Raw genomic sequence first — 12,816 nt, 5'->3', positions numbered from 1 at the left:
ATAATCACAAAATGAATTTCTAGAATATAAATATGAAAACAGAATTTCATTAAAAAGAAATGTTTATTAAATATCTTAACAGGTATTTTTAGTATGACAGTATATTATATAATTTCTTACCTGCTGCCAGCTGCTACAGTACTTCTATAATCCCTGGTCTACAAAGTAGGTGCTCAGTTCCAACTGAAGTAGATGGGGAAATAAAATGGTTTGGGGCTAGGATTGCTGAACCTGGTGCTTCTAGCAAATTATTAAATTTTCCTGCCTCTATAACAATAATGGACTAACTAACAACCCACAACAGAGTGGTTGTAAGCATGCTTGTAGAAGTCTACTGTTTTTGAGATGGACTGGAAAAATATGGTATGTTCTAGATATCACATTTTTTCTCTAGCAATTTCTTTTTTAAAATTTTTTTTCATTATTATATTTGAATCAAGGATTGTTTTCTTGGTTATTGCTAATTATTCTGAGGTATGCCTCCACAAGCATTCTGTTTTCTACATTTAATTTAATCTTAAAAGATTTAAAGAACTCCCCAATCTGACCTTATCTTGAGAGACTTGTGGCAAAATGAAATTAAGTAACTGTAAAATGAATACAGTTTGAAAGTTTTACTAGTGCTAGTACATTAAACAGATGCTTAATTGTATGAAAAATTGAGACTCAATCTAATTTCATTAGGTGTCTTATTTTTATTTAAATGTTTAAGAACATTTTTACCAAAACAAATTACAAAGGCTTCATTAATTATCTAAATGTTTGGTTAAGATTTATGCTGACAATCTTTACCTCATCATTGAACTTTGAAATAATGATTACTTTTGTATGTGAAATTAACAAATTCTGTAGCTAATATCACTGCAGTACTTTACTCTTGTAATAATAAGTATTTCTACTTTAACTCACTGACAGAATTTTAATACATAAAACCAATGAGGAAATGTTCATTCTTGGTTAGATTTAGAATGCTCACTTACCTATGATTAAAAGTGAATGCTGAGACATCTAACAATAAATCCAAGTGACATGCCTCATTTACACAAGTGATATTAGGCTATCAGGTATCATGATAATGATTTTTCACAAACAAATTCAAGAATGCCAGAAATGATACTAAAGTGACTACTCTGCTATTCAACCTTCTAAAGGCCTAGGTACAAGCTGAAGCTGAAGAACTGGTTTTAGATGAATATCCAGACTGAATCTGTACTTCTACATATCCCTAATGAAACAACTACATTAAAAGTTCACAGTAAAGCCAGGAGCAGTGGCACATGCCTCAGTCCCAGTTATTCAGGAGGCTAAAGTAGAAAGATCACTGCAAACCAGTTGTTCAGGTTTAGCCTGGGCAACAACAAGGCTCCATCTCAAAAAATAAAAGTAACAGTAAAAATAGCGAAAATCTTCATTAATAGAATAGTCATGGCACTCCAGACATTCTATATTATTTCACTTACTTCTCGCTATGGGTCTATAAAGCGGGTAACTACAGGAGTTCCCCTTTACACAGCAAGTATTAAAGAAATAGAAAAACTTGCCTAAATCACATGATTGACAAATGACAGGGCCAAGGTTCAAATCTGGACACTGAAGACACTTCTCATGACTGGAACCTAATTTTCAGTAAACAATGCAAGTCTTAAATAAAAGTCAAGATAACTAAAATCAGTCTCAATTATGTAAGTCAGAATTTTGGTGGCAATAGAGTCCTAAAACTTCCTGAGGTAGGAAGGCAAACTTTTGACCCCTCAAAAAATAAAAGAGTTCTGGAAGGCTGCATTGTATAGGTCCCTGATATATGCAGGAAACCTAAGATCTTAAAATTATGCCCTATACTATACCAGATAACTGCAGGGATCTGGTGATGGATTAAACTTTAAAAAAATTTAGTCAAACCCTTTCACATGAAGAGTTTTAAAAGCGTTAAATAAAATTCTTGCACAGCTGTTTACTTGTTTTTACAGATAATGGCAAAAAAATTACAAAAACAAAATTTCTATACACTCAATTAAAAATTAAAATACAGTCCTTCTAATGAGTAATGAATACTTACTTAAATGCAGAAAATCTAACAAATGAGTTACTACAGAAATATGGGAAACGGGTAAAATGAACTCTGATAATGGAATTGGCAGATGTGTGTTCTGCAAAGATTATAAAGAATTCCCTGAATAACTACATACTATGCCAAGACAAAAGTCAAGGCATATTGGCATTATGACTGTTAGACATAGAAACTGGTAAGCAGGAGTAAACTTTCTAAACCATAAGTAAAGCTGCATCATTCCTTTGATTAAAACCCTCCAAAAACCCACTGTAATTAAAGTAAAATCTAAACTTCTTACTGAGACTTGCAAGGTTCTAGAATACAGCTACTGCCAAATACTCTGACCTCATTTCCCTCCACAAACTCTCTTTTTTTCTCTCCAGGACTCTCCAGGAGAAGTGGCCTTCTTTCTGTCCCTCCTTTAGGTTAAGGTGATCATCATAAAAGGTCCTTTATCCCAAATTTCTCTTAGCTTGACCATTCTTCCTCTATACCTTTGCCCTACATGAGAACAAGGAGATATCTGTTCTGTTCACATCACCACACCCAGCACTACCCCTACTATATAGGAAATATACAGCAGTATTTAGATACTCATAGATTGAACAAATGTATAAATGTCTATCCCTGTCCTCATTTCTATGGCAGACAGATCATATAAATGTGATCCTTAGATCACCCTTCAATAAAGAATACACTAGCCAGTTGCAAGGAATTTGACTGACAGCCTACTGCTGTCAGGTTCTATAGTTTGCCTCCATTTTCTAGTCAAAGGAATACTCCCTTGTAGAAGTCCACAGTCAAAGTCTTAGTGATGATGACTGAAGGACCTAACCATTATCACCAAGGCAGGACTCCTCCAAACCAGCTGCACAAGGTGACCACTCTTTTATCTAATGCTGCTCCTAATCTTTTCTTTTCGCAGGTTTTACTCCCTAATTAGGGTGCAATCTAACTCCATCTCAGTGTCTGCTTCTTGAAGAACCCAGACAGCTTCCATTTCAAAAATCAGCACTTGTACCTACAAATAAAAATGGCTATTTTAACAGTACATAGAAGATTCATTTTGCATCAAGTATCTGTGATGAAAAAGCTATTACCACACTCATCCCCCACTATGTCAGCAGTCTGTCTGTCTCTCTCTTTCTCACACGTACAGACACACACACACACACACACACACACACACAAATGTCAATTCTTCTATGAAACCTTGAAATACAATCATCTGCTCTTTTCTTGTGGCTTCCTTTTGAACATCTAGCAATACTTACCACACTATTATAAGTATGTGTTTATATGTCAGTTTCCCTATCAAAGATACAGCTCAGTAAGTCTGTTTCTGCTTCACATTAATAACTCAATTGTCTTACAACGTACCTGGTATGAATAAGATTCCCTAAAAATCTATTGATGAAGAAAAGAAAAAAACTAACATAAAAATGAAGTTTAGATGCTAAACTCCTTTGTGTAGCAGCCTACCATGCTTCTTAATTGTGCCCTAACAAATCTTTGCATTCTTCCCAAAAAAAGTGAATTAACTAAACTTTAAAAACATTATTTTTACACATAATTTATATGTATTTTATCTGTGAGGATGAATAATTCTGACCAATTAATTTAAGCCCCAAACATTCACATGCTCTGAAAAGGAAGTAACTTTATTCTTCTTGGGGAATAAAATTCAATTTTTTTCAAGAGGTAGCTAATAGTGCTAAAACTGAAAGCTACTAGATTTATTCATTTTCAACTTTTTAGAACACTTCATCAAAAAATAACACATTAGTTACCAAGGAAAAATGAAGCACTGGTTTTTACAACTCATTACATTTCTTTTCAACGTCATACAATCTGTCCTGTCTCAATTACACACTCCTGGGACAAAAATCAGGCCAAACATTCCTAGTACATAAGCATAAAATAAAACTAATCCATGAAAGACATACACTCAGAAAGAATGAAGTATCTACCACAAAATCACTTTATTCGTTATAAATTTTTAATTTGGAGAATTATTTTACACCAGGTTAAGCCACACTGTTTTTTTTTTTAATTCAGTGAGTTAAAATGAAGTAAGTAGTGTAACTCCTCCACCCAGTAATCATAGAATAGGTGAACAATTTTTAAATCTAAGTATTTAAAAGGAAGGCTAAGCCTCCCATAGGAAATAAAAGTGGAAATGAGTCCAAGGGAGAAAATGGCTTGGTTCCACACCCTTAAAATTGCCTACAGCAATGCATCAAAAAATAAAATAAAATAAGCCCCCTGAGTCTGGGTCAGCAGCATAGTGTTACAACTTAAGCATTGGGTCATCAGTGGCAATGGAAGGCTGATTAAGGGTTGAGGTAATATATTTACCTACTGCAGTAAGGAACTGTGTAACAGTATCGCCAATAGTACAAAGAGTTCTTATGTAGATACCATGTACAAAGAAATAGTATAACCATCCAGTTATATTTTAATACTGAAATATGAAACATGCCAGAATAAGAATTTAAGAAATAAATACCAAAAAACAGTATTATAAATACTAATATCTCAACTTGTTCCAAAAAATAAAACTGAAATTTATTTAGCAATGTACTAATTATATTTTCTAACAAAACACCTCATTTTTACTACTCAGTATTAAAATCTGATCCTAACTAATATTCGTCTAATCTAAGGAATTAAAAATAAAAATGCAACACTGATATGGAAAAGAACAAGTTTTCAAGTAATTAAACTACTCTAATATAAATAACAAAACCTTTTAAACTTAAGACATTGATAGGCTGAAGATAACATTGATTTTTCTTCACATTTAAAAGGCAGCTCCAATTAGTACAATGAACGTGTATGAATCATGTTATGGATATGATAATTCAAAGTTCTTGTAAAACCTTTTTTTGAAATTAATCAGGAAAAAAAAAGAGCTTTATTATTTGTGTTACCAGTGCCTCACACTGAGACCAGCATACAACAGTGGCCATATACATTTGTTAAATGCAAAAAAAAATGAATACGAGGGTCAAGGATCAGGTTTTCTATAAGGATAAAAAATTTCTTTTAAATAGAGAAAATTTAATCAGTACCAATTGTCTTAGCTTGTATAATCCACTATACATATACTTTTTTGGGCAAGTCTGATATTAACAATCATTACATAAAAGACAATGCCCAAGAGTCAAAAAGTATCCCTATAATCGACCCAATATGTCTACTCCTTAGAAATTTAGCATGAAAATAACTTTTAAAAGTATTAATGTGCATGAAAATGAAAACTGTTTTATCTAATAAACAACTATAAACCACTGAAAATCCAAGTGGCAATGTATTTCCCAAAAAAAAAAAAACACTCATAGAAATAATATTAAATATTTTCATTAAATTTTTTTAATGCCAAACCTTACAAACTTGCACATTATGTTAGATAGTGTACTCTGGGAACATAAAGGGACACCTAAATCAGACTAAAGGATCTGAAGCTCCAGCTATATGTTAAAGGAAAAGTATTTAAGCAGACAAGAAGAAGAAATAGTTATAAGACACTGGGCCCCTATAATCCTACTCAGGAGGGAAAGATCCAAAGGATCAAAGTTGGAGGCCAGTCTGAGCAGAAAGTTCACAAGACCCCACTTCAATCAATAAGCTGGACGTGGTGGTCCACTCCTGTCATTTGAGTTATGTGGGAAGTGTTAAATAGGAGGACTGTGGTCAATGCTGGCCCAGGCAGAAACACCAGACCCTTTGTCAAAAATAACATAAACCAAAAGGAATATGGCTCAAGCAACAGAATACCTGCCTAGCAAATGCAATGCCCTGAGTTCAAACCCCAGTACTACCAAGAAAAAAGAGGGAGGGAACAGTTACGAGGGTAAGAAAGGTGTTCCAGACAATGCAATTAGTTGCCACACAACAGCAAGGAGGTATGAGAAAAGATGAGTATTGGGACACTAAAGAAAGGGACTCAAGGAAGTTTCCAGAGATGCATGTGAAAGGAAGTCATGAAATGACTATGTACTGACATGGAAAGAAATTCCAATTTTATCTTGAAGACCAATGGGAATGCACTGAAGGACATAATTAGAATTCCATTTTAGAAAGATCACTGCAATGGAGAGAATGAATTGATAAAGAACAAGAAACAACTGAGAGGCCATTTGGGAAGATATTATTAATAGTCCCAGATGGAAATAAAGGAGAGTAACATGAAATAGAGGCCTAGACCAGAAAGATTTTGGAAGAAGAAATAACAGAATATGATGAAGACAAGATAGAAGGGTAAGTTAAAGATAATTCCTAGTTGTTTCACATAAGACAATGGATGAACAGTAATATCATTTCTATTATTTAGAGAATGAGGTAAATTTCATTTTAGATAACTTGGCACATCCAAATGAATTTTTATCAGTTTTAAGAAAAAGTTTTAGGCTAGAACATTAAATAAAGCAGTTGTTAGCATTGGTGGTAGCTAAGCCACATACAAAGAGATTATTCAAAGTAATCCCTCTCAGTCAGGCACAAATAGCTCAAGCCTATAATCCTAGCTACTCAGGAAGCAGAAATCAAGAGGACTGAGATTCAGAGCCAGCCAGGGCAAACAGTTCCCTAGGCCCTATCTTGAAAAAACGCATCACAAAAAAGGGCTAGCAAAGGGGCTCAAGCAGTAAAAGTACCTGCCAAGCAAGCACGAGGCCTTGAGTTCAAATCCCAATGCTGCCCAAAAAAACACCAAAAGACAAAGTGCTACCTCTTAAGGTCAAGGAAAAAATACAAAGGAGAAGAGACCACAAATCAAGAAGAGAGTTCTGCATGTGTCACATATAAAGTCAAGAGAAAATAAAACTACAAAATATACAGCAGTAAAGCTAAGTGAAGCAGTAATATGTTTATCATTCTAAATCAATTCTTTATGACAGGGAATAGGGAGATACAATGAGAACTGGAGGGGGACAGAATCTGACAAAATTTTCTTTGTATGTTGTTCATAATGAGAAAGACAATGGAAGCGGTATATGACGGCCAAAAAAAGAATTTTAAAACAAAATGTTACGAAAAGTATAACATGAAATGGCATATTCACACTAAATAAAAACCATGTAAAAATTTACATATAAAGGCATGGGATAGAAGGAAACAAGGAAAATTTAAAAATCATGTTTTTTTTTTCCTTTTGATAATTTTCTCTAATGTCCTTTGCTTTTATAATTTAAAAATGAACAAAAAGAAAGTAACTTCCCTAGCCATGAACTCATCAAATTTTACCACGTTAAAATTTTATCCATCATTCACTAATGATGGATACCCTTACGATTAATAACAATAAAAATGCCAGTGATTCAATCCTAATTTTTAATACAACTTCATCTAATTCTAAAATGTGCATTCCTAAAAGTGATCTGGTTGTTTCCAAACATCTCAGTACTATGAGACTTCCCATGTCTCACTAAACTTGGAAAATATGAGGTAAATGACATATTAACTTGAGCAACATAAAAATGCTTAGAAAGTAAAAGGCACATTAAATGTAAAAAAAAAAAAAGCTTAGAAATGTTTCCATATGTTTCTATGAAGTATTTTTTCCCAGTAAATGAACACATTCAAGATTTTATTTTTGGCTTTGTTTCAGAAAAAAAAAAAGCCCATCTGCATAGTATAGCATTTACAAGTACATCTCAGTCATGCAATAGTTATGTCACAGTTCATATATCAAATAAAAATCACATTGAAGCCCACACAACCTCACAAACCCAAAGTCTTCCTTTCTATTAAGAGTATTCCTGAGAGAGCTCTCATTGCACCTCACTGATGTCACATGACTTTTGTTAGGAAGTTAAACCCTAAAACTAAAATAGCAGTTTGTAGCACAGTTGTGAATGACCTTAAAAAAAAAAAAAAAAAAAAAACTAACTTTCACTACTTATAAAGTATGAATATTTCCTTTTCACAGAAGCAGGTATAGAAGTGGTGAAAAACTCAGTATACCTCACCACACTATGATTTAAAAAAAATAAAGTATTACTTCAATATAAAAAGGATTTAATAAAATGACAGGCTTCATTTAATACTTAAAATAATCTTGATAGATTTAATGCATCTCTACTCAATTCCACATGTACAATGGAAATATGCTCACTATAAATTAGACATATTTTACTATCTAGAGTACTTTTTACAAACTTTGTGTATCTCTGTACCAACTTTCATTATTATTATTATTATTATTATTACCCTTTCCATGGATCACTAAATAAAGTAAAGCAGCAGCAGGATTGCACAGTGGCTAAGAGGTCGGGCACTGTCAGAGCACACTGACTAATATTCCAGCTCTGCCACTTACTAATTCATAACTACAGGAAAGCCTGTCATCTCTCTGTGCTTTAGTGTCTTATTTTTATCTTCATCTCTAAACTGAGGTGAGAACTAAATGACTCTATAGAGAAATCAAGCATTTAGACAACTACCTGGCACATATGCAATAATTAATACCATTTTAACATTTTTTCTGTAAAATTATCCATAATTTTTACTTCTCAAAAAATTTATTTTCTGATAAAACTTTTATTCTACTGCTAGCTTAAGCAATATCTGAAATTACAGATACAACATGTGGAATATATTTTTATAATACATAGTAAGATAAACAATTTTGAAAATTAAGTTTCCCACATACTACTAAAAATTACCTATAATACTGTATAGTGATGTATACACCACAAATGAATATTTAATAACTATAAGGCCTTTGTTTGTAGAAGACATTAGAAATTGTTCAAATTTTAAAAACTGTAGAAACAAAATACCAAACCAGTCCATTTTTAAGTGAAAACACTTAAAAAACTAGATGACTGTGTGATGATAAATATATTGCTGGGTATTATAAGATATACACAACACTTTCTGTAAAAAAAGGGGTAGCTCAATAAATGTCATCAGGTTTCATTCTCATCATTTAAATATCACTAGTTCTTCCTTACATCAACTAAATTTTTCTAGTTTTAATCATTCTTTGTAGAATAAGAAAACTCTGTTGCCTTTCATAAAATCATGAAATAATCCAAGAGAGATTTGATTAAGTGAATATAATTAATAACCCATATCCACCAATTACCAAGTCAGGCACAGTTGATGAGTACAATTTATCAAAATCAAATTGTGAAAAATTAACCATCATCCATATTTTCTAATGAAGAAATTATAAATTAGGAGAGTCTAAGCAACAGGCCTATGATTCCACAAACAGTAAAAAAAAAACAGTGGCATGGGGCTAGAATTTAAACCATGAAGACCTGACTATGCTGCAGGAAATTAGCAAACACACACGCACACTCAAAAATGTCCTTCAAAGTACTCATAAACTACCTATATCAATGTTTCATTAATAAAAATGTCTCACTGATAACTACATTTATATCCTGTAACTTGTTCTAAATTGTCCCAGTGAGGACAAATCCTGATCATCTGAGGAGTCTGAATGTTTGAAACACATAAATATTATTCAGAGTGAAGAGCAGTACATAAGTAGACAATGGATCTCACCAAATCTTTATATGCCTCCAGAACCATAAGGCAGTAAATTTCTGTTTATTATAAATTATCCAGTGTGTAATATTGTTACAGCAACACAAAACAAATCAAGACACACCCCCACACCATGACTTGAAATGAAGTAGCAGGCTTCATGGGGCTTGTGATATAGAGATGGTTCCGAAAATGCCAGAGTCTGATTCACCAATGGTCTGCCTAAACTGAAATCCAGTGGTGTCCTCTGTACTACTACAGCTGCTCAACCTCAGCTTCCACTATTCAGTGGGCAAAATGTAGTGTGCAATGTTCAAGGCCACTCATAACTCTGAATCTTGTTATAAATGGTCCTTGAGTTATTGCCAATGGCCAAGCTGTTTTTTCCTACCATCTGGAAAACTATAAAGCAGCAAATTTAAACACTAAAGGTTAATGACCATAACTGTAGAAAAAATGTACATATTAGCAAATAATCTGTTGCCTACCCTGATATCACAGGAGGGAACAATTCTCTGATGAAACCAACTAGAATCAACCTGATGTCCAAGCCTACACCACCCAGACTTGACAGCGCTGCTGTCTGGATACAGCACTGTATCAAACATACCAACACACGCACCATCATAAATTGGGCAAAAAATAAAGAACTATGATACTGATGTAGAGGTTGATACCGTTGGTAGACATGTGACTACCAAACCCAAACCAGTTTATATTGTGGTCAGAAAGGTCACACTTGAACAGGATAATGCCACCCATCCTTGTCCAACTACTCTTGGCAAACTATACCCCAACCACCCTCCATTCTTTATTAGATAATTGTTGGCACACCATTGTAGCCATCAAAATTAACGGTTACAAAATTACTTATTTTCAACTGCTAAAGCCACTTACTAGATGTCAGTTATGCACCTTTTATCATAGAGAACATAAAACAGCTCAACAACTGCTGAGTTCCATATCTAGAACTCACTGAAATTTGAGTGTGAAGCACTGAAATGGCCTCCTGATACAAGATCTCAAAAAGATTTCTGACTCTTATCTCCCCCATGTTCTCTTCACCCATATCACTCAATAACATAGTATAATTGCTAAACTTATCTCCCCTTACAAAGGGTTAATCTCCTTTTGGTCATTTCCAGAGTAATGATGTGGGGGAGGAGCACTGGGGATTACACAGACCAGAAATCAGCAAACATTTTCTACAAAGAACCAGATAGTAAATATTTTACTTCATGGGCAACACATGGTCTTTGTCAGTTTTCCTTACAGTGTCTTTTTTTCTAAAACTCTAAAAATGGAAGCGACATTGTTAACTTGTGGTTAACAATGACCTGTTACAAGAACAGGTCAGGTTGAGCCTGTAAGCTACAGGCTTGCCAACCCCTGGTATACACTTATTTTGAAACCTCAAGTTTCCACTCTGACCATTCTTGGGTGTGATGCATCCTGCTTTTTCCCCTAAAAGCAATCACAACCTAGACTAATTGGTATAAACCTCCATGAAAGAGTCCAAAGGAAAACCTAGAAGATTCAGAATTAGTTATGACCCAGTGCCTAGGTTCTTTTGTTTTCTAGGTTTCTTTTGTTTTGTTTGTTTTGATTTTGGTTTTTAGAGACAGGCTCTCTTTATGAAGCTTATACCAGCCTGGAACCTTGTAGTACAGCCCCAGCTTGCCTTGAAATAGCAATCCTCCTGATTCAGTCTCTCAACTGTTGGGAATACAGATGTGCACCACCATGATTCTCCTATTTACCACGTGGATTCTCCTGTTGGATTGATCTGGCTATGAATCAGGAGTCAAAGGCCAGATGGTAAATGTAATAAGCTCCGTGTGCCATTAGATCTCTACTGCAACCACTCAACTCCATTATTGCAGTAGGAAAACAGCCACAGACAATAAGTAAACAAATTAGACAGGAACTTTAGCCCAAAGCAAGCTAAGCTGCTAACAAGACTAGCAGCTTTCTTTTTCTGTATTTTTTTGTAATAGTAACAGTCTTATTTTTATCCTGTAGGTATATGCATAAAAAGGTGTTAAATAGTGTATTTTTATAATGAGGTTTAATTAGCAGGTTCATATGCTTCACATATGTGCAAGTGTTCTATTTTCTGTGATTTGATAGTATATTATCAAATATAAAAGACACAAAAACACAGACACATATCACAGCTAGAAAGAAATAACTAAAAACTATACATTCTCAGATTGCTTCAAGTCGAAAATTCCTACTGAATAAAGCTTAGTATGTGATGAATCATATGGCTAGTGATCTGAAAATATATTATTTCATTAATCTTCTTAATCATATTCTTAGGTATTGTCATTACCAGATATAATAAGATTAAGATTCAAACGCACTGTATCCTTGACTATATTACTTAATATCTCATCTCCAGTGTCCTCATTTGGAAAAGGAGAATACTAATGATAACAGTAGGGTTACTCTAAAGATTAAATGGCTTAATATACATAAGGCACTTTAATCACTTATGTTAGCAATTACTATTATTATGAATGTCATCAAAAGGAATAAACATGAACCTACTAGATTTTAATAAGCCTGCCAAGTGATCCCTTATAGTTATTTTGATCATTTACTTAAATAAAAAAAAAAAATAATAAATTTTGTGTCAATTTTGCTCCAAGTTAACTTTAGTTGAGTATGAAAGAAAAGCTAATAGCCAGGCATACGTAATCCCAGCTACTAGGAAGCTGAAATGGGAAGGATTGCAATTTGAGGCCAGTACAGGCAAAGAGTTTGTAAGACCCCATCTCAACAGAGAAAAACTGGATGTGGAAGTATGCACCTGTCAACCTAGCTAAGGCAGGAAACATAAAATAGCAGAATCTCAGTCCAGGACAGACTGGAAAAAAAATGTGAGACCCTATATTCAAAAATAACCAGAGCAAAAAGGGCTGACAGTGTCACTCAAGCAGTAAAGTATGAAGCCCTGAGCTCAAACCTCAGTATTGCCCAAAAAAAAAAAAGAAGAAAAGTTAACATATTATCTTCAATTACTTTTTTTCTTGCCTTCCTAAAGGCAAAGCATCATTGCCTCACTTCTGAGATAATGCTGCACAATACACCTATAAAGCAACCACATATGTAATATTTTATAGTAACTATCATTAGAAGAGTAAAAATAGGTAAAATCGTTAACATTCTTATTTATCCAAATATATCCAAAATACTATTATTTAATGCTAAAAATATTTTTTTAAATAAGGTATTTCACATTCATTGTTTTTTACAAA

At 33.7% G+C, this 12,816-nt stretch overlaps 1 protein-coding gene across 15 annotated transcripts in view; it reads right to left on the bottom strand.

Moving 5' to 3' along the window:
* The window catches only part of Vps13b (vacuolar protein sorting 13 homolog B), a 699,658-nt gene that overhangs the window by 542,997 nt on the left and 143,845 nt on the right, over positions 1 to 12,816 (bottom strand). Inside the window, exon 18 of one of the 15 annotated variants that reach the window (XM_020170173.2) lies at positions 121 to 183. The exons of the other annotated variants lie outside the window; for them this stretch is intronic. Within the exon in view, the coding sequence (XP_020025762.2) occupies positions 134 to 183 (50 nt within the window). The 3' untranslated portion in view covers positions 121 to 133. The remainder of the gene's footprint in view (positions 1 to 120; positions 184 to 12,816) is intronic. 15 annotated transcript variants of the gene reach the window in all.

The sequence above is a fragment of the Castor canadensis genome, chromosome 3 (assembly GCF_047511655.1).
Source record: "Castor canadensis chromosome 3, mCasCan1.hap1v2, whole genome shotgun sequence".
NCBI lineage: Eukaryota > Metazoa > Chordata > Mammalia > Rodentia > Castoridae > Castor > Castor canadensis.
The sequence above is the reverse complement of the archived record's forward strand: the minus strand, read 5'-3'. Positions and strand labels throughout refer to the sequence as shown.